Source organism: Pieris brassicae, chromosome 10 (assembly GCF_905147105.1).
Source record: "Pieris brassicae chromosome 10, ilPieBrab1.1, whole genome shotgun sequence".
NCBI classification, from domain to species: Eukaryota; Metazoa; Arthropoda; class Insecta; order Lepidoptera; family Pieridae; genus Pieris; species Pieris brassicae.
Window position 1 is genome coordinate 7,951,827 of NC_059674.1, and position 21,076 is coordinate 7,972,902.

The following is a 21,076-nucleotide window of genomic DNA, read 5'->3' on the forward strand; positions in this document are numbered from 1 at the left end:
TAAAAAAGCTGTTGTATTCATGCGCGTGCATGTTACACATATACATGTAAGTATACATGAATTAATTTCCTTATTAACGATGATTACAATAAAATTGCACGATTTTAATTTTATATTTCCTAAGTTTCCTTTCTTGAAAGGTTTAGTTTTTCTTTACCTTTTTTGGTACCCTCCAAAATTACAAAAAATATAAATTCTATTGTTATTTTTTGCAATATATTGCGCGATAATTTTTATAAATGTAATATTTGTTAAGATTTTGTGGATCATAAATAAATACAATTGAATAACAATGTCCTAAACTGTCCTTAAACTTATACTAGTGTGGTTATAGTTTTTATATTTTATACATTGCTACATACAAGATAGTTATTATATTCGATCTACTCAAATCTTTAAATATTAGATCATGGCTAGTTTACTTTTGGAAGCCGCGCTTCTAAACAATAAATTGGTGCTTTGACTAAACCATTTCGATTTCGATGATATGATCACCCTTTTTCATCAATCACTGTGCACGAGGCATTGACTCGCTTTGTCGCAACGTTTTCACTGGATCTTTGTAGTTTTTCTGGAAGAGCCTAAGGGCTCCCCACTACACCCTCTAACGCTGCCAGTATGTGGTCAGGGACTGCATCAAGCAGCTAGCTGCAATATCTTACGGTCATTCCACTATATGCTACCTGTGGACTCCGGTAATAGCTCACACCTAAGCCCCACCTTCTTTAGGCGCATGAGAGTAATTTTTTTGCGAAAGAAACGTCACGAAGATATGCAGCGTTTTTGTCAACGAAAAGGATGAGAGCCATTGAAACCGATTGGAAGAGAATGAGAAAGGGAGATCGAGAAAAAATACAGGTTCTGTCGCATAACATTTTGTGTCTCGATTTTTTATTTATTTATAATATCATTAGCACGAATACAGTATGTAAACAGTGTGAATATAGATATACAAATACATGGAGTGATCATATACTGGTACATCATCATCTATTGGGGATTTTACCTTAGTAATAATTAATTTACAAAGAAGTTTCACTCCTGACATATATACCTTGTATGTACGATTTGTTAATTAGGAAATTTATTTTATCATGAATGTGATTTCTGTTGTAGGTACTACATTATAACTAATGTGCATGGTCACTAAACTATATCTTTTGTACAATTTTCTGACCATTAGATGTCTATGGGTCAACGTCCACAGATCTATTATTTAAGATTATGGTACCACAGTACTATGGGTGTTCTGTAGACTGCACAGTGTTGCCAGATCAGAAAATTTTCCCCTAGATGTAGAGGTTTCTCAACCGAGTTAGGAGCAGAATAGAGGGAAAGAATATTTGGGGCTTTTCTAGGGAAAATTTCAACTACGCCAAATACAGTGTTTTTGCTTTTGTATATCACGTTCCTGATTTTGGAACTCAATTGAAGTACGAACACATCGTAAAAATCCGTATGGTAAACCTTACTAATTGTATATTCGTTTAACTAACATCGAATAAACTTGAACCTGTCAATCCATTTTTTATAACAGATACTTTGCGTAATGCCTTTCATTTCCCAGCAATCCCAACATGACGTCGGGACGTGACAACCCCATCGTCCACTGGTGAAATAACCTGTGACAGAGGTTATTTCACCAGTGCAGTCAGTCAACCCCCTTCCTAGTGGGAGTGCCATGCTGTTGCTTTCGGGCTTCAGCCAAACGGGCAGGCACGACCGGGGCAGTACCACTATCTCACAGAAAACCGCCGTGAAGTGATGCAATAGGTTCATCTTATTGTACTCGCGTTTCGTGCGGTGAGTGAGACTCTCGGAGCCCATCAATTCCCCCCCCCCCCCAGAATATGAAGATGCAGTTTAAACAGAGATTACCCCAGGGGGGTACCACACGTTTCCGCTGTGGAGAATCCCCCTCTGAGCGTCCATCATCGGAACAATCAGTATTCGGTGGTGGATGCACAGGCTGCCCTTCGTATTCTGGGGTGGGCAAAAACTGCGCTAAAAACTATAGGTTTCGATCTCGGGGCAAACGGAAGAATTTACCGAAGGCATCCCCTTCCACGCTCTCAGTGGACTTTACCAATGTTAGGGGGCTCAACTCTAATCTTAACGCGGTTCACTTTCACCTCGAAACAGCGAAGCCGGCCTTATTCTTCCTTACTGAGACTCAGATATCCTCCCCGGCTGATACTTCCTACCTCTCCTACCCGGGGTACAAATTGGAACATTCATTTGTGCCGCGGGCGGGAGTTTGCGTGTACGTCAGAGAGGATATCTGTTCTCGTCGCCTCGGGTCGCTTGAAGGAAGGGACCTATCTAGCCTCTGGCTGCGCGTAGACTACGATGACCATCCGCGATTCTACGCATGCCTGTATAGGTCCCATAGCGGAAATACCGAAACTGACCGACTCATTGAGCACATCCAAATGGCTACAGATTCCCTGCTCGAAGGGGTTCCTACCGCTGAATCGCCAAGTATCACGATACTTGGCGATTTTAACGCTCACCATGCCGATTGGCTCGGCTCGGAAACCACCGATCACGCGGGAAGATCCTTTCACGACTTTGCTTTAGCTTACGACCTGTCACAAATGGTCCCTGCGATTACGCGAATACCAGATGTGGATGGTCATAAACCCTCTTTGTTGGACCTTCTGCTGACCTCACATCCGGAGACCTATCAAGTCTCTGTTGACCCGCCATTGGGTTCATCGGATCATTGTGTGGTCCGGAGTACTGTGCCTACTACGCGCCCTCCTCGGCCCCGTTTTTCGGGTTGTCGCCGTATTTGGCACTATCGGTCAGCAGATTGGGATGGGATGCGGTCTTTCTTTGCGTCCTACCCTTGGGGGCCTATGTGCTTTTCGTCGGAAGCTCCAGATTCCGTCGCTGCCTCTGTCGCCGAAGTGGTTCTGCAGGGCATGGAACTCTTTATTCCATTTTCTGCGGTGCCGATCGGTGGCAAGTCACAGCCCTGGTTTAAGCGTTCTTGCAAGGCAGCATCGCGTCGAAAGCGAGAATGCTTTAATGCATGGGCGGAAGCGGCGATATCTCGTGATGCCAATACCAGCGAACATAAAAAAGGATATAACTCAGCCTCCAGGTCCTTCAAACGGGAAATCGCTAAGGCAAAGTCAGAGCACATCGCCAGATTTGGCGAGAGATTGGCCCAACTCCCTTCGGGGACTCGAGCCTTCTGGTCTCTCGCCAAAGCTGTACAAGGGATTTTTTGTCAGCCATCCATTCCACCGCTGCACAGGGAGGATGACTCGCTCGCCCACACTGCGAAGGAGAAGGCCGACCTCTTGGGCTGTCTCTTCGCGTCCAACTCGACTTTGGATGACCGAGGGGGATCACCACCGACGATTTCGCGGTGTGATTATTCAATGCCGGAAATCACATTCCGGCAACGTGCTGTTCGCAAGGCACTATCTTCCTTGGACATTCATAAGTCGAGCGGGCCGGATGGTATCCCTCCAATTGTGCTGCGTACTTGTGCTCCTGAGTTGGCTCCGGTCCTGACGCGCCTATTCCGGTACCTGTACTTGCTCGGCTCGGCTCGAAGTGCTGGAAGACCGCTTCGATACACCCGATCCCTAAAAAAGGCGATCGCTCTGATCCGTCCAACTATCGTCCAATAGCTATAACCTCCTTGTTCTCCAAAATAATGGAATCCATTATTAATGGCCAGCTCTTGAGGTATCTAGAGGGCCACCAGCTGATTAGCGATTATCAGTACGGCTTTCGTCGTGGTCGTTCGGCTGGTGACCTTCTAGTATACCTTACACATAGATGGGCAGAGGCAATTGAGTCCAAGGGGGAGGCGCTAGCGGTTAGTTTGGACATAGCGAAAGCCTTCGATCGGGTGTGGCACAAAGCACTGCTCTCGAAGCTTCCAGCCTACGGGCTTCCCGAGAAATTATGCGACTGGATCTCCAGCTTTCTGGCCGATCGGAGCATCAAGGTCGTCGTCGACGGAGCATGTTCCGACCTTAAACCCGTGAATGCTGGGGTCCCACAAGGCTGTGTTCTATCCCCGACCCTGTTTCTTCTGCATATCAATGACATGTTGCAACTTAGCAACATTCATTGCTATGCGGACGACAGCACTTGAGATACTCTTTACACTGGCCGGGCAGGTATTTCTCGGGCAGTTGTCGATGAGTACCGGAACAAACTTGTGTCTGAAGTCGAAACTCTACTACGTGGAGTCTCGGACTGGGGTAGACTAAACCTAGTCCAATTTAACCCCAAGAAGACACAAGTTTGCGCGTTTTCCGCGAAAAAAATACCCTTTGTCGCTACTCCTCTTTTCGAAAACACTCTTCTTGAAGCCACAGCCAGCATCGGAATACTTGGCGTTGACATATCGAACGACGTTCAGTTTCGCGGTCATTTGGAGGGAAAGGCTAAATTAGCCTCCAAAAAGCTTGGTGTGCTCAGTAAGGCGAGACGGTACTTCACTCCGGGCCACCGCTTGCAACTCTATAAAGCGCAAATACGGCCCCACATGGAATACTGTTCTCACCTCTGGGCGGGGGCTCCCCAGTACTAGCTCCTTCCACTTGACCGTATCCAACGAAGAGCGGTTCGAATCGTCGATGACCAATCCCTCTCCGAGCGGCTCGATCCTTTGGCATTGCGTAGAGATGTGGGGTCACTCTGCATCTTCTACCGCATTTACCATGGAGAGTGTTCAGAGGAGTTGTTCGGATTAATACCTGCAGCTGAGTTTCATCATCGGAAGTCGAGGCAAAACACAAAATTCCACCCGTATCACCTCGACGTCCGCCGTTCCACGACTGAGCGTTTTTCAAGGCAATTTTTGCCGCGCACCACCGCTATGTGGAACCAGCTGCCCACTGAAGTATTTCCGAACCAATTCGACTTAGGGTCCTTCAAGAAAAGAGCGTACAAATTCTTAAAAGGCCGGCAACGCACTCGCGAGCCCTCTGGCATTGAGAGTGTCCATAGGCGGCGGTATCACTTAACATCAGGTGAGCCTCCTGCCCGTTTGCCCCCTATTTTATAAAAAAAGAAAAAAAAAATGACCGCCGCTTTAAAGAATCGCGCCATAGGGGCCATGCCACCATCCGCTTGGTGAAGGCAACCTAGGGGATCTCTGGGGGGAAATCAAATTAGTCTAGAGGTATGTAGCCGAGACCATCTGGCAACACTAAGACTCGAAGTGCCTATCATGATTTCATTCGTTTATTTAACTTTTGACAGTTCGAGTACTAGTGAAAATAGTTATACCCTATAGTTTTACTAATTCGATTCTTTTTGAAATCGATTTTATCGATTTATTTTTGGGCGCTTTTATTTATTATGTATGATGTGGATTCTATATTAATAATTTCGTCCAGGGGTACGGTAGACTCGATTGAAACCTTATATGAATAACAAAGCATAAAAAAATATTGATTTTGAGTCGACAACATATATCCGCATACTTCGAATTATGGAGAATTTCGTTAAATTCCCTGACCTGTGGCACTGACAAGACAAACACAAACAAACCGCTGTCGCCATCTTTGGTAAACATTCAGTGAATCATAGAAAACATAATACCTACTCATCGTCAGTCTTTGACGTTTCGCAAAAATATTGATTTTGGATATTGATTGATATTGAAACTTATTTAATTATTTATTTCTCACAAAAAAGTTATTTTTACAATTTAATAGTAATTCAAGTAAATTAAATAAACTAATATTGAAGACTAATATCGAATGTTGTTTTTACTGATGAAACTTGGCTCAATGCGAATCATACGGTGTCAAAAACTTGGACTGACGACACTGCTGGCTCCACTTCCGCAGTGCCAATAGGAAAAGGTGAACGACTCATTATTTGCCATGCAGGAACCGTAAAAGGATTTGTGCCAGATGCTCTTTTAGCTTTCAAATCCCAGAAAACAGGAGACTACCACGAGGAGATGAATTCAGAAGTGTACGAAAAGCGGTTCAGAGAAATGCTTACATCACTCGAAGAGCCATCAATAATATTTATTGACAATGCACCTTATCACTCTCGTCAAATTAATAAAATGCCAACGCAGGCTAACAGAAAACACGAAATAATAAACTGGCTCCGTGACAATGGGGAAGAGGTGGACGAGTCACTACTAAAAGTAGAGTTACTAAAAATATTAAAAAGAAAGAAGCAGCCAAAACGATACGTAATAGACGAAATGGCTGCAGAGCATGGGCATACCGTTGTCAGAATTCCCCCATATCACTGCCAATATAATGCAGTAGAACTCATCTGGGCACAAGTTAAAGGACATGCTGCGAGGAATAACACAAGTCCCCCTTTCACCGCAACAAAAAGCTGGATTTATTAATAAAAGCGTACGAAAGTGTGACGCCTGAAAACTGGGCGAGTGTAGTGGAGAAAACAAAAAACCTGATAATGTCGGATTGGGATCGAGATGTTGCATTTGACAATATAACTATACGGGAATTAGTCATTAATGTCACTGAGAACTCGAGCGATGATGATTCGAGTTCAGATGGAGAAGAATCAGACGATGTTTAAAAAATAAATTGTGAATACAGTACCTATTTTAGTTGTTTTAATTATTTCAGTTTTGTAGTATTACCCTTAAAATTCATGTGGATGTGTTCATTAGTTCATGTTTTATTTACCCTCAAATGATTGAGAATGAATTCAAAGGCACCCTGTAGTATAAAGGCTTCAACTGAACCAACTTCTGTAAGTTTAAACCATTATTTTAGATTTATAAACAGCGAAAAACTTTTATTCCATCACTAGGTACGGTAGATTACAACGTAATTATTTCATTGCATAAACAAAATAATTTATGAAATCGAATTATTTCGAACGATTTTTATAGTCTATGGTCATTCCTTACGAATGGCACATCACTAAGTGGGCGGTGACCGTCCATGAAGTACGGTATTCTCTGTAGTACATTCTGCAGAATATTATTGTGAAACTTCATGTGCGTGACCTGTCAAAAGTTAAATAAACGAATGTTTATAGTCATATGTTGTTGTTTATATAGTATATATATATATATATAGGATGTTTATATAGTAATATATAATCATTATAGTTAAATACACTAGAAAATATTCACGGTCTCACGGACTTAATCTTTTTCTTGCAGAATAAAACTTATTCAACTAAATATATAATTTACTTATAATAGTAATGCCAGCACAAATAAGTGGTAGGGAATAATTCACAGTAATTATATCAAATAAATACCAAGTATGAGATGTTAATATTTTATTGGAAACTGAACAAAGAATATCGATGTAAAAGTTAGGTAGGCAATGAACTCTGTTAATTTTTTTAAGACGGAGCCATTAATACAGATAAAAAATTGATAATTGAATAGTTTTACGAAATTATTATATGAAATTATTGAGATTAAATTATTAAATATTAAAAATGTCTTAAACATATTTCATATTTAAAAGATACATATATGAATTTATTTATACTGCGAATTGCAGTAAAGATTGAAGCCAGTAAAATATTAAAAATCATTTTCGAAAAATTATTCGAACCTTTATCAGTACAACATTACATTATATTATTATCGTTAAGTCTAGATCAATAAAAACGTGAGCGAGTGAATAAACAATCTAGCAAGGTGAAACCGCACAAAAGGAGTAACCTCGTCGTACTACGCGATAACAAGCATGTTATCAAAGTTGAAGTAATAATACAATGCCAACTCAGCGACCGACCTACCTATAACTATTGCCTTTTCACACTGCTTGCACCAATGCTTACCTTTCCCACACCCAGTTAAATGTTGCTGGTTTAGGGCTAAAATTAAAATATAATTGATAAGAATATAAGGTTAATATTTAATAAGACTGTACCATAAATGTACACAATTTTTAAGAGTATGGTAGTTAGATTATTTAATATTTTTTGTGTGAGTTTGCTAAATGTAATATAATGCGACTAAATTATAGTAACTCTAGAATTTGACGTCTGGCACAACATATCGTAACATTAAGACAGTATTATAGACCTTATTGTATTGTATTAAAGTACAAAATTCAATATTAGAATTAAAGTGTATATGTCTTTATTGATAACTTGAAAATTATGTCAAGTCTTTTAGTCTAGTTGTGTTTACTGTTAATGTTGCCATCATCAAAATAATTTTGTCTTTTTCACTCTCCTCCAAGGCAGTCGCATCACCTTCTTTCTGAAGTAATGGACGTTGAGACAGTTTTTAGGTTTTGCGAATTTTGTTTATACCTTCGTGAATCGCGCTTGTAAACTTTTGTTATTACTTTTAAAATCTTTCCCTTAACACAATTATGTAGTGCGCGTATTAAATATCGTCTGTTTTAATGCGGAACACTTGTTTTCTCTATCGTTTGTGCCTTCAACCATTTTATGCCAATTGATTTTGTGCTACCTAACAATTTTCCATAGGTTTTATTGTTTTGAACAAGTTTATTTGTTGTTATTTCTTAATTTGGACTAATGACAACCGATTATAAGTATTAATGTGCAAGTTTTGTTAATTCATATACGGTGTATATAACTTTATATGTGTTTTTCATAATAAAATGGTCTCTATGCTTTTGGTGAGTATAATTTTATAGGTTCGATAAGAAAAGTAATTACTTAGTACTGTTTTGTTTTTAACTTGCTTTGATTATTATTAGATACTCTTTATCATTCTTCGCCTATGTAATATTACTTACGGTTTATTAGATCATCTAGTTGTTGTATATTATCTGTATTAAAAGGAATGAACACACCACTGAAAAGCTTCAAAGAAAGTATTTGCAAAAAGAATGCTGGTACTCCTACAGTTAATCTGATCTTCTCATAATTTGCTTGGTTTTAATTGTTTGCTGTTCAAAATATTGTAGTATTTTCTATAATAATTATAAAATAAACAAAAGTTTTTAAGTATAAAAAATATTCATCTACTAGGAGGATTGACGTCTAGAGTGTAGCAAAATCTTTAGCAACAAAATGTACATCTAAGCAATATTATTATCAACATCATTTAACTTGACCATTTCATTCTAAAGAAATAGAGTAATAAAAATATGTTATTTGTAAATGAGATAAAGAATTTGTATGTAATCTAAAATTTAGCTTAAAACACTTGTATATGTTGAAGATATAACATAGTCCATCAATGTGATAGTAATAAACAAACAAACCAGCAGTAATAAACAAACACAGATTGGCTAATATTACAATTCTCAATATTGTGTAACTTTTAATAGTTTATACATAATATACACCTGTTTATTGCTTAAAAATACTTATTTCATAGAATCTTTTTTTTACAAATCTTTGTGATTGTACATTACAATAAATGTTATAGTTAATAATGGTAGGATACATAAATAACATTCATATCCTAGCACCTATATTACTTATGTAAGTCATATTTATTTTATTTATATATATTAATAAATTATATATAATATTACATAAAATTATGATAAATTAAATATAATAAGCAATTTAAATATAAATGGTTTAGGATTGGCCTGTAAAATATATTGAATATTATTATTAAGTATAAGTTATTGTATTATTATTATTATATATAGTATTATTATTGTTGAAAAAAGGATTGGAAAAATTTAATAAATTTTTCTATTTTATACAGATATGCTATAATTTGATGTGTTATTTTAATTATACTGCTACTAATTCCATTCTTTTATAGTATCCAGTTAAAAAAACAAGTCATATCACCTATTAAATTGTGATAGTATGTGAGACTTTTATGTCCATTAAAAAGCCAGATCTTAATTCTTAAATTATTTATTTATTACCTGAAAATGTACTATGCAAATTTTAGAGTATGTATTTACTTTACTCTTTTCATGTTCCAGTAACAATGGCACTGTGTGAAAGTCAGTTAGGATCTATGATGCAGCTTCAGGATTCCCGTGAGGGGACCAGTTCCTCTGACAAGAAGCCCAAGGTAGAATCAAATGGAGATATCTATGGATTGGATAAAGGTTAGCGTTAAATTATCTCTAAATGTCTTTAACATATCTGTCCATCTATTCGAGATTATTTATTGGTCTATAACATGGAAGATGTGTGAAACAACAATAATTTTTCGCAAATTTTCTTTAAAAAGTAATCCATCAATAATATCTTCAAGCTTGGCTGTTATGTCTGTGTTTAAAACTTCTTGTAAATTTATAATTCTTGTTACTTATTTCAGTTCCTCCACTTCCACTGAGTGTGGACTATCGCTCCCCTGTGTCTCATTTTGTTCCACCGGCTGTAGAATTGTATGCAGCCAGACACAAACCCGAAATAAATATTGGTAAGTGATAGAGAAGTTTATTTGTAGAAATATCATTTTAGGATAACTTTTTGAGTAGTTAATAAGGAAACCGTATATATATATAGTACAAAGTAACTTAAAGATGCATTTCAATCCTTAAAAAAATATTTATTCATTATAGTATTGTCTCGCTTTTTATTCATGTTTTATGTGTGAAGCATGTTTGTGTTTTGTTATTTTTTTCTTAATTTGCATATACCATGAGCCAGCATAGCTGGCATCCCCAATATTTCAATGGCTTTGCTTTTCCACAGCCACACTACAATTTGTCTCTAGTCATGCTTAAAACGCTCATGGTATGGCTTCGATGATGGGCTTTTTAATCTTATTTATTTTAAAAGTTGAAAAAAACCAATTACTGTGTTCTAAAATGTGTTCAGATGCACACAACTTGCCTTTGGACCTGATATAGTGGTAGCTTTACTGTAGTAGTATTTTTTATTACCTAATTGCATAAGTATGTTTTTTGCTGACTGTTTTTCTAATACAAAAGGAGGTACATCACCATGAACTTCAGAGTGTGATTTATAGTCTAAGCATAGTGGTAGAGGGAAAAGCTAGAGATGTTAGTGAAACAGTAGTATCTATCCAATCTATTTGTTTAGTTGACATGCAATGTTGCAGCTATCATTTAGATTTAGTCATTGTCTCTCTCGCATAACGTAAAATTCCTTAATAAGTTATAGACATTTCACGTGTTCTCTTCTCTTTAGAATCAGTGTTAGGCTTTTTCTTTTATAAATCAAAAAGCATTTATTTAGTGAATGCCTCGTAGATAGAGACGGTAGATAGATGCATGATTTATTCGCTTTTTTTTCGCGTTAGTTGCGCCGGCGACGCCCGTCAAGCGTAAGCGCGGTCGGCCGAGGATCGATAAGACCAGCCCGGAGTACTTGGCCAATTTGGCCGCGAGAAAACAGGCCAGGGAGATGGGTATGTATGCTTGTAGGATTTCGCTTTTGAATAACGCATCCCGTAGGCGACTCCACGAATGGTGTATTTATGATTAGTAAGAGTCGGTTTGTTATTTTACTGTGCCGCAGTAAATTCCTTAATGTTTTTAACTTTACATTTATTGTGGCAGTAGTAGGGGCGTACGTTTGTAATTTACGCCTCTACTGCGTACGCGCAGTGCGATATAGCGAATACGAGGTCCGCACTCGTCACCTACTGAATGCTATCACTCCCCTCCTGCGGGTTAACCAGCAATTTGTGTTTAAAGTCAGACACCAGCGCTGAGCTATATAGAATACAAGAAATATTAAAAGAACTTAAGTTTCTAAACTCTATCTGCGGTTTCATTTGCGAATCTGGTCTGTTTTGATCTGCAATTATCCGTTGAAAATGCGTTTTTAGATCCCTTGAAGTTTTTGTAATTGTTAACTGAAGTGAAATTTCTAACGCTGTTTTGATATACTTGTGTTACAACAAGCGCATTAAAGAAAGGATGATATTATTATCACGAATATCATAGTAATGTGTGTCAGTCTGTTTTAAAATTTGTGAAAGATTAACCATGTTTTTGCATGGTTTTCTGTTTTAATGTTCGCTTTGAACTCATTTATTGGTAAATGCGATAGGTTATTAAAAATATATCCGATTAATATTTTGAAAGACGAAGTCTACTCAAAGTATAAAGCATGTGTTGCAGCTTTTCCCTACTTTATTTGTAATGCAACGTTTTCATCGTTTCATTCCATTGTTGCAGCCGCAGTCATGTCCGTAAATAGTAACAGCAATAGCAATAGTCAGGGGGACTCGGCCGAGAAGAGAAAGAGAGGGAGACCGCGCGTCGACAAGACGAGTCCGGAATATCTCGCGAGGAAAAGGGCTCGGGAGCTGGGTTGGTATTAGTTCATTTAATCATCGTTCTCGTAGTCAATTGTCCGATATGCATTCTTTAAATGTCAAATTCTCCGATGTTAACGGCTCGTTTCGTTCGATTGGGATTGGGCCACAGCTGAGTCGTTTTACACTCTTTTCGACTATGATTGCGCTTGAATACTGTTTGTTGTATAATTTTGAGTCTGTATAAAATGATTTGTTTCAGAAGCATTGGAACGGAAAGCGAAAAAAGAATTCAGACGGAGGAACACGGCAGGTAAGATTATTTGGTAATATATTTACAATATATCTTTATTCAAATCCCTCATTAAATGGGCACAGAGCCATCCTCTGCGCATTCGATACTGAAACGTAAAAGCTTTAAATGTACATCTAATGAAATATTCTGTGCTATTCCAAACTATATACAGAGTATATACCGCTGTACTGAATTGATTGCAAATCTTTTTAGACGTTCTAACGCTATTGAAGGCAATAAGATATGCACTTTCCTTTATTTATTTGTATCAAAAACAAATGTTTCCATGTAGAATTATAGAAATTGATAAAAACAACATTTTAACGATGACGTGTTTCGACGTGTCTGTAGTCCGGCGCCGGTATACTGTATGCACATCTATATGTCTCGAGATCGATTCTAAGTGGATATTAAAATCCACATAAAATTTGGGCCAATTTGTCGTAACGATATCTTTATTTCGTATATTTGTCCTAAGCGAAATCCAAAAGCTCATTGGCGACGAGGGTCAAAAAGACCAATCATAGTAAAATGGGGGGTGTGAGGAAAGCGGGTGAGAGAACCCCCTCGAAGGTGGTGAGGAAAAGTGATGTGGGTGTGAGGAGGAATGCGAAATTTATTAAAAGAAAAGGTAACGCTTAGTGCATGGATATATGGTCTTGACAGCTTCGCCCGGACTGTGTTATTAGAACGTCTTTCTTTACTTGTTTCAATACATTTTTATTTTAGATAAAAGTGCTTTTTATTAGTCTCGGGTGTAATACATCACGATACAATAAATAAATCGGACAAAATACGAGTAAACTTTGTACTATAAAGTTTACTTCGTTCTATAGAACAAAAAACAATTGTACTAAAGATATAGCCAAAGATGGAATACATAATGTTTACAAAAACTTCTTTTCTTTGACGAAGTAAATATGTTAATTTAGTCCGGAAGAAACTTAAAGGGAACAGCGCAATCGTTGTAAGATTGAAGGAATAATGGAATAAGCATGTCTTAGATAGTTGTTTTTTTTATAAACAGTTAAACCAATGTTCAAATATAAGTAATAAATAAGTTAAAGATTGCATGATAAGTGGATTCCTTTTTTAACTTTGTCTTAGATTTGAGGCTTATATTATAATTTGCGTTTCTTAGTCTAGCATTTTTAAACGTGTAAAGTTTTTATATACATAAGAGTATTTAAATGAAAAATCTATTTTAATGGGTAAAATTCATAAGCAATATTATTAAGAGATTACTGTTGAAATTGGCTAACACGTTCACTCTATGTAGTAGAGTACGAACCTGAAAACTGCGCTCGTCACAATGGACGGAGGGAGGTCATTGTATATAAAATGAATAATTTATGTTTTTGTGTACTAGGATTTCACCAAGAATTGTTTAATTACAAGAGTTAAATTCGTTCAGATTCAGCGGCCTCTTCGTCTGCGGGAGAATCCACGCCTAGAGTTAAAAGAAAATACACGAAGCGGACGCCCACTAAGAAAGATGGGGTGAGTACGTTCTGTCTTATTCGGAACAAGGGGACTTGTTGGACAAGATACTGAGGGCTTTTTAATGTTTTGAAACATTTGTATCGCCTTTATTTTATGTATTCGATTTGATCTTCCAGAATTCCTCAACGGATAGAGTGAAAGGGAAGAGAGGCAGACCCAGAAAGATCGATCAGATGAACCGGAATCCACAGGAAGGAAGTGAGTTTTTTTTAACTGATGCCTCTTCAGCGGTTCAAAGATCGTGCAATGATCAATACATTATTTTGTCTCTTTTAAACGAGTGAGTTATGTTCATGGCCATGTTTCCAGAAATACGTGTTCGGAACAACCTGATGCCACTAAACACGGAGCCCATTCCGGTCGACAGTGATGATGAACCAGATTTGGGTATGTACCTGAACTTTTATGCCGGGAATCAAAAGTGAATACTAATTGTAGGCAAAAGGCTAAAGACGCGCGAGAGATGTCAACATTTTGGCTTTGTACATTTGTCGTTTTTGTTTGACCATAGACAATTAATTGTTATAGAAAATAGTGATGATGCCGTTTCGCAAATGATGAAATCAGGTCATTTCTTCTATATTATGTATACCTAAACTCAAAATGAAAATTCTTTTGCCCGGTTAGTGAATCGACGAGCTCTGCGCTAATAATTAATGATAAAAAATAATTTTCGTTTTCGGAAGCTCACAAATGAGCGAAATAAAATGGCAAACCTGCAAAACGAGACTGGAGCTATTTTAACATTTCTACGCATAAAGATATACCAATAAATAACTAAAAGTCAAATGTGAATTTGTGTACGGTTCTCTTAACTCTCTAAATAATCAACTACAACTTTTACTGACTGAGATGCGGTTATTGGATATGAAGGGTGTCTCAGCGCCGATTTTAATCTGTAAAACACAAATGCCTCATCACTTTCCAGGATCTCCGAGTCAGGCGTCCGATTCGTTAAGTCTGGACGAGAACCTTCGTGCCTTGAGACATATACACGAGAAATACGCCAATATTGATAAGGTACGTAGTTATTTTCTATTGAAAATCTCAATGGAGAGTTGCATATATAATATATATATATATATATATATATGCTTAATTATGTTTTTCGTTATCTAAAAATAAGTTTTTTAATATGTATGATGTTCGAATGAAATGTCACCATTCTTCAAAACCACGTTAGAAAATAAACTCTCCATTAACTAACGTCATGAGCGTCATAACAAAAAATCTTATATTTATAGAAAAACAACAACCTTCACTCGTAACGACCAATCAGGAGTCAGAACGCGTTGCATTGCGCACGTTCAAACTGTCAGTGACATTCATTTCCCGACGACTCTGTTATCGTATACGAGTTCTGCAGTATGGACCGGGACTACTTTTGGGCAAAAGCCTCCGCCCTGTACTTTCTATTTGGATCTCTTCTCCATCCATTCCTCCCCAGTAACCCATGTGATGTCGTCAGCCAATTTCCTTTTCCTGGTTTCGTTTCCTAGGATGCTCCGGTGCTGCCCCCTGGGCAGAAATCAATTCCAGTATTTAGTCTATTTATTTCGTTCCATTCAAGTGGAGCGAAACCCACAAATATGAAATGTAAAATGAAAAACCTTTGCGAGTAATAATAATGGTAACAGATGAAGCTTTTGCAGGATGATTTGTATGAGGCTCACCTCCTGGCTGCGAACTTCAAGAAGCCGCCCGTGGACCAAGTTCAGCGACTGACGAGGGAAGACGACGACGTACTCTCCGTTCGGAGCTCGGAAGGTGAGTCGGGTGTTAATAGAATGTCTACGTCCGGGGTTTTTAAAAAGACATTCAGAAATCTATTTCATAAATTACGTCATACAGGTGGAGCGTCCGTCAAAGAATTGGAGACGAGAGTGGAAAAGTTAGAGGACAGTTCCAATTCAGATTCCGGGAGCAGCAGTTCTGGTTCTGGTGAGTTTTACTTTCTAGTTTCTCTCGTTATGCACTGTGTGACCAAAGTACATGACGATGCGTTGTCGACATATAGTTTATATCCGGGTTTTAATATGGAGCTAAATTAAAATAGATGCATTGGTGTGTTTAATTGTAAGAATACCGTGGTTCTTAACATCCGCCTCCAGCACCACATTTCAAAAGCGTCATTTCTTTGCCTATCTGGGTCTACGATTCTGCACGTTTCTGCTCCTCACAGGAAGATACAGAAATACAAATGCAGGAACATTTGTGGCCGTAGCATCTATCGCCATTCCAATTTTCCTTTCTATTTCGGGGACAAGTGCTATTGCAGATTTGCGATCCCCAGTACGCTTAGCGTTCGACAATATTGATGCCTCGGATGTTGCAAGTGATATTTAAAAGTTTTCCGGCTCGATCCACTATCATCAGTTTGGTTTTTGCTGGTCCACTTACTTTTTGTACCCTATCACAGGCAGTTCCAGTTCCGGCTCCAGTTCGTCGTCCAGCTCGGACAGCTCCAGTTCTAGCAGCTCGGAGAGCGAAGGAGAAGAGGAAAAGGGAGAAGAGAAGGAGCCCACCGAGCTCAACTCCTTGGAGAACACCAACGATGAAAGGTAAGAAAACAGAAAATCTTAATTATAAGTAACTCTGCCATGAATGTCATTTCAGCCAGAATGAGTTAACTTTCTGGCCGCAATTGGCCACGTTACGTTTACGTTGTTATGTATATGTGAAGAACCGTCTAATCATGCATTTTGTTACATCTTAATGATTTTCTCGAAGTAAACTAAGTTGGGTCGTCTTTCGAAAAACAAAAATATATTTTTATGAATCGTGTTTTAGATCTTTCGGCGCCTGGTCTCACGGCCAATCTGCCCAATCCGGGACCAACTCCGACTCCGGGTCCGATTCGGATCCCGAGAGGGGCGGCATTCCGGGGCCGATTCCCGCGCAAGACGAGATAAGCGAGAGCGAGAACGAGTCGGCCGATAAAAGTTTTCAGTGTCATATTTGCAAGAAGTGGTACTCCACGCGGGTGACGCTCAAGTGAGTTTTACGTAGCTTTGACACATACCCAGGTAGGTAGGTAACCGAGTACACTCATGAACGTCAGAAGAGAAGTTAAATTAATTTAAAATTTACATTTACTACCAGTTCGCAAGTCAAGGGCGTGGAGCGGACGAGAAGAGTTTAGAGTCATACGAATTGTTTGAACTGGAGCCAATCAATCCCAAGGATTAGGATTATTTAGTTAAACGTCAAAATGATTCCTTTTAGATTTATCGCCGTCCTCAGACGAAATAAACTCACTTTTGCAGGATCCACCGACGCGGCCACCAGTCGCGCGGGGGCGGAGGCCGGTCCCGCGCTCGGTCGTCGGACAAGTACGAGTGCGACTGCTGCAGCGCCACCTTCACCAGGAAGGAGAAGTTGTGGGAGCACCGGGCCGAGGCGCACCGCGGCTCGATGACGGTGCGCTGCGAGGTGTGCCGCAAGTGCTTCGAGGACGAGGCCGAGCTGGCCCGGCACGACGCGTCGCACTCGGCGGACGAGCGCGCCGGGCGCTGCTCCGTGTGCGGCGCGCAATTCCCGCGTTACGAGCAGCTGCGGCGCCACGCGAGCACCGCGCACCCGGCGCCGGCGCGTCTGCCGCACGCGTGCGCGCAGTGTGGCAAGCGCTTCTCGCACGCGCACTCGCTCACGCGCCACACGCACAACCACGCCAAGCAGCTCTACCGCTGCGTCGTCTGCAAGGTGCGTCCCCCGTCCGCCTCGCGCCGACCCCCGGAGCCGGGCAGACCCGTGACTAATGACGCTTCTCCGATTGCAGGCCTCGTTCGCGCGCGCGGACCAGCTCGCCCAGCATTTGAACAGTCACCTCGCCAACTACAAGCGCCTCAAGCGATAGGCCGCCGCCCCTCTCGAATGTCGCGACTCGCTGAGATCCTACGGTACGGTATTTCGTGTCGTTTCTAGTCTAATTCGTGAACCTTTTCTGTTTCGACTTCTCCGTCGGTGTGTCATGAGTATCCTTCGGTTCTATTTAACCAAAAAATTAATAAAATATATTTTTAGACTTCTTCGACATTTTTATCGAATATTACTGAATATATATTCCCACTCGATTGTAAAGGATGTTTTAGCTTTATTGGAATTGCACATTATGTTACCGATTAAACCAAACGTTTGTCAATATTAAAATGTAAATTAACCGAGTTTAAAAGGATCTTTATCTTCGATCCGTCCTTCGGGATCTTAGCGCTTCGTGACACCTGTATAGTGTATGTTTCGTGCGTTTTCCAAAGTCGTGTCGATCCCGATTATTTACAAATGTATTTATTTCGACGGCGAACGTGTATACAGGGTGAATTAATTTTATTGTTTGTGCTGAATAGGAAGCGGATTTGAAAAACGCATAGACATTTATAGATTATGATGTTTAAAGTTTTAGTGTAAGTACGTGTTATTAAGCTGTTACATAGGCGGGTTATAAATGGGCAGATTTAGGCCTTTTTAGACATTTCTAAGTTTCGACTATACAGGCTGTCTCTATTACGGATTTCATCTCTATATAAAAATGCCTAGAAATTTCATATCAATATCTCGGCTTCTTCCTTAACTACGCTATCGAGTTTGTTATGTTAAAATCGACCACCTGTATAGTCCAAATGTTACGGTGAGATAGTGAAATTGGAATATGTGAAATGTTCCTTAATGCAACACGACTGATATTCGTTTGTTACACAGACGCGTAAACAAAATTGTATGTCATTGTGATGTGTCTGTCATACGGCAAGAATTATTGTCAGATTCTTGAAGGCCGGCGAGACGAAAGATATCGGTAGCAATAAAGTTACCGATCTTTGCGCTAAAGGCTTCGAACAGTCTAAACCGATGATAAATGTTCGTTATATTTAGATATTAGACCCTAAGTGTGTACGATGACCAAAGTGAGCCTTGTCTAACACCAAGTTTTATAGAAATAGTAAATTACATAGAATTGTCAGTTTCACTATCTCACTCTTAGATTAAGTCACACGACGCGACGTTTTTAGCTTATTCGGTGTTCGCCTGGAAACGAATGCGAACTGTAACATCATTTGTAGTTAGGCAAATGTGTATTAGTGAAATGCGGGAAAAATACAGGCCTGACGCCTTCGTTCGTATACGTACGAAATCAGCTCACGAACGCATCTATTTTCCATACAACTGTATCTCTAAAGTGTTCTACCTATTTCTATCGTGAAATGTGTCCGACACGGGACGCTGATCGTCTACCACCACAGCCAAGATCACCGACAGATCATGACCAATACAGACAAGTTTAACCAATAGAAATTCGTTCCTTTCTTCATATTCAGGTCTGTAGCCTTGAAATATTACAGAAATTATATGTATTGTATATATAAAATATATCGAATTATGTTACGGTACGCGATCGCTTTTGGGAACTCAACTCGGCTATTGACGATAACAAAAAATCAACTGTCACAAATAACGGCCACAAATTGGTCAAATGTTATTTGGGATCCTGACATCACTGTAAGTCACATGGGATCCTGACGTCTTATGAATGAAATGGGAAATGATCCCACCATTTACATATCTTGTACATTGTGGCAGTAGCCGGGTTGGGCCTTCGGAATATCGACACACCAGTCCCATGAAGTTGGCGATTTTATATGGGATATCCTTTGCAAGTAGATAGAGAACGGGATGCGAGAGCGTATTTAGATTTTTGAAGTGCCTTGCACTGATTTTACACTGATTTCGTGACTCGCTCGCGTCAGTCGACATGCGTAAGGAACTTTGTATGTAGATTTCTATTGATTTTATCCAAAGACTTTGCAAAAAAGAGAACGTCGCAACTTTTTAAATATAATATATAGAGTCCGAAGTATATTTACATACGTGCGTGTACGTGCAACTCGCGCGTTCGAATCGCGTACGACTGGAGAATCGATCGGTGCTTTACGCACGAAAAGTATCGAAGATCGAGTTCAATGGTGCGGACGTTGTCTCAAAATAGGGCGGGAGGTGTTTGGTCTCAATTTTTACAAATGTATGAAAAGGGACAGAAAATGTGTATATGTATTATGGATATCGAATCATTGTTAGCCGAGTGCTATGTGGAGGAGAAATTGATGTATTTAAATATAATTTCATTGTTATATAATCTTTAAAGTAATTTTATAGTTATGAATTATTTTAGAATAAGTTTACGCGTACGCTGCGCGGCAAGTGTGTCGAGACGCCGCGATCAAAAGAATCCCGAACGCCTTGGCAAACATATTTTTTGCATTTTTTATACTGGGCTTCACCGATTCGGGCGTCTCGAAACATTTACCCCGAAGCGTGGTTAGATCTAAGCTTTGTTATTATAGAGTACGTTCTCGCAGATGTTCCCGCTGAAAAGTGGATTTTTGATTTGACGGGTCTGATATAATTTATTTTTACATAATTTTTATAATATGTCTTTAAACAGAATTTTGATATATGTTTGAGAATTAATTCTATCGACATCTATTATATATTATATATATATATTCGATTGATAGACACCGCGGGAATATCCTTCTATTTTTGTTGCCGCGAAGTGTATTTTTATTTTACAAATCTAAATACGCTCTGTGGGGCGATTGGCGCGCGGGAACGGCGCGATTTTGTCGCGTTTTTCTCGAAGTAACGGGTGGAGTGCAAGTCGAGTTTTTTCACAGACACAATATTATTAATATTATATTAAATATAGAGTTTTATTTAAAATTGTCTTTTATTTCACAATAACGAGACCGCTGCCGGATGTATATTGTTTCTTCGAGATTCCAACCTGGATATGGTGTATAGGGAAGAGGGTGCAAATAAAACACAGTTATGACTTTAACCAAGTCAGCTTATGCTATATTATCTATATTATACTATGTAGGTACGGTGTAATACATAACCTATTACATAACGGGCGTTATGACTAAAAATACTTTGAATATGTCACAAGCCACGCCCTTCAGTCCACTATAAAGTACACAACTTACTTAGACCCTCGACAAAGGCGAGACTTGAATGACTCTGATTTCTCGAATGCTATTTCGCCATTAACTCGAACTAAAACTCAGTCCTATCTCTGCAATTCAAATCTGTGAGGCATCTGGGCCAAGTTGCATATTGTTTTTACTTATTAAAAATAATATGAATAGCTTGTAATATTTAAT

At 39.1% G+C, this 21,076-nt stretch overlaps 1 protein-coding gene across 7 annotated transcripts; it reads left to right on the forward strand.

The window, feature by feature from the left end:
- The first annotated feature begins 8,199 nt into the window (after positions 1-8,199).
- On the forward strand, positions 8,200-20,627 carry LOC123715007 (myoneurin-like). Of its 7 annotated transcripts, none has more exons than XM_045669765.1 (17): positions 8,200-8,591; positions 9,870-9,998; positions 10,211-10,315; positions 11,162-11,269; positions 12,045-12,179; positions 12,387-12,437; positions 12,898-13,050; positions 13,834-13,919; positions 14,039-14,120; positions 14,232-14,309; positions 14,851-14,942; positions 15,560-15,689; positions 15,774-15,863; positions 16,342-16,483; positions 16,713-16,916; positions 17,189-17,624; positions 17,701-20,627. In XM_045669765.1, exons 2-17 carry the CDS (start codon positions 9,875-9,877, stop codon positions 17,776-17,778), a joined length of 2,094 nt encoding a protein of 697 aa, XP_045525721.1. In that variant the 5' UTR covers positions 8,200-8,591; positions 9,870-9,874; the 3' UTR covers positions 17,779-20,627. The 7 variants fall into 7 exon arrangements, with proteins under 7 accessions (XP_045525721.1, XP_045525723.1, XP_045525725.1 ...); XM_045669767.1 differs by having other exon boundaries at positions 15,566-15,689; XM_045669769.1 differs by having other exon boundaries at positions 15,575-15,689.
- Positions 20,628-21,076: the final 449 nt, after the last annotated feature.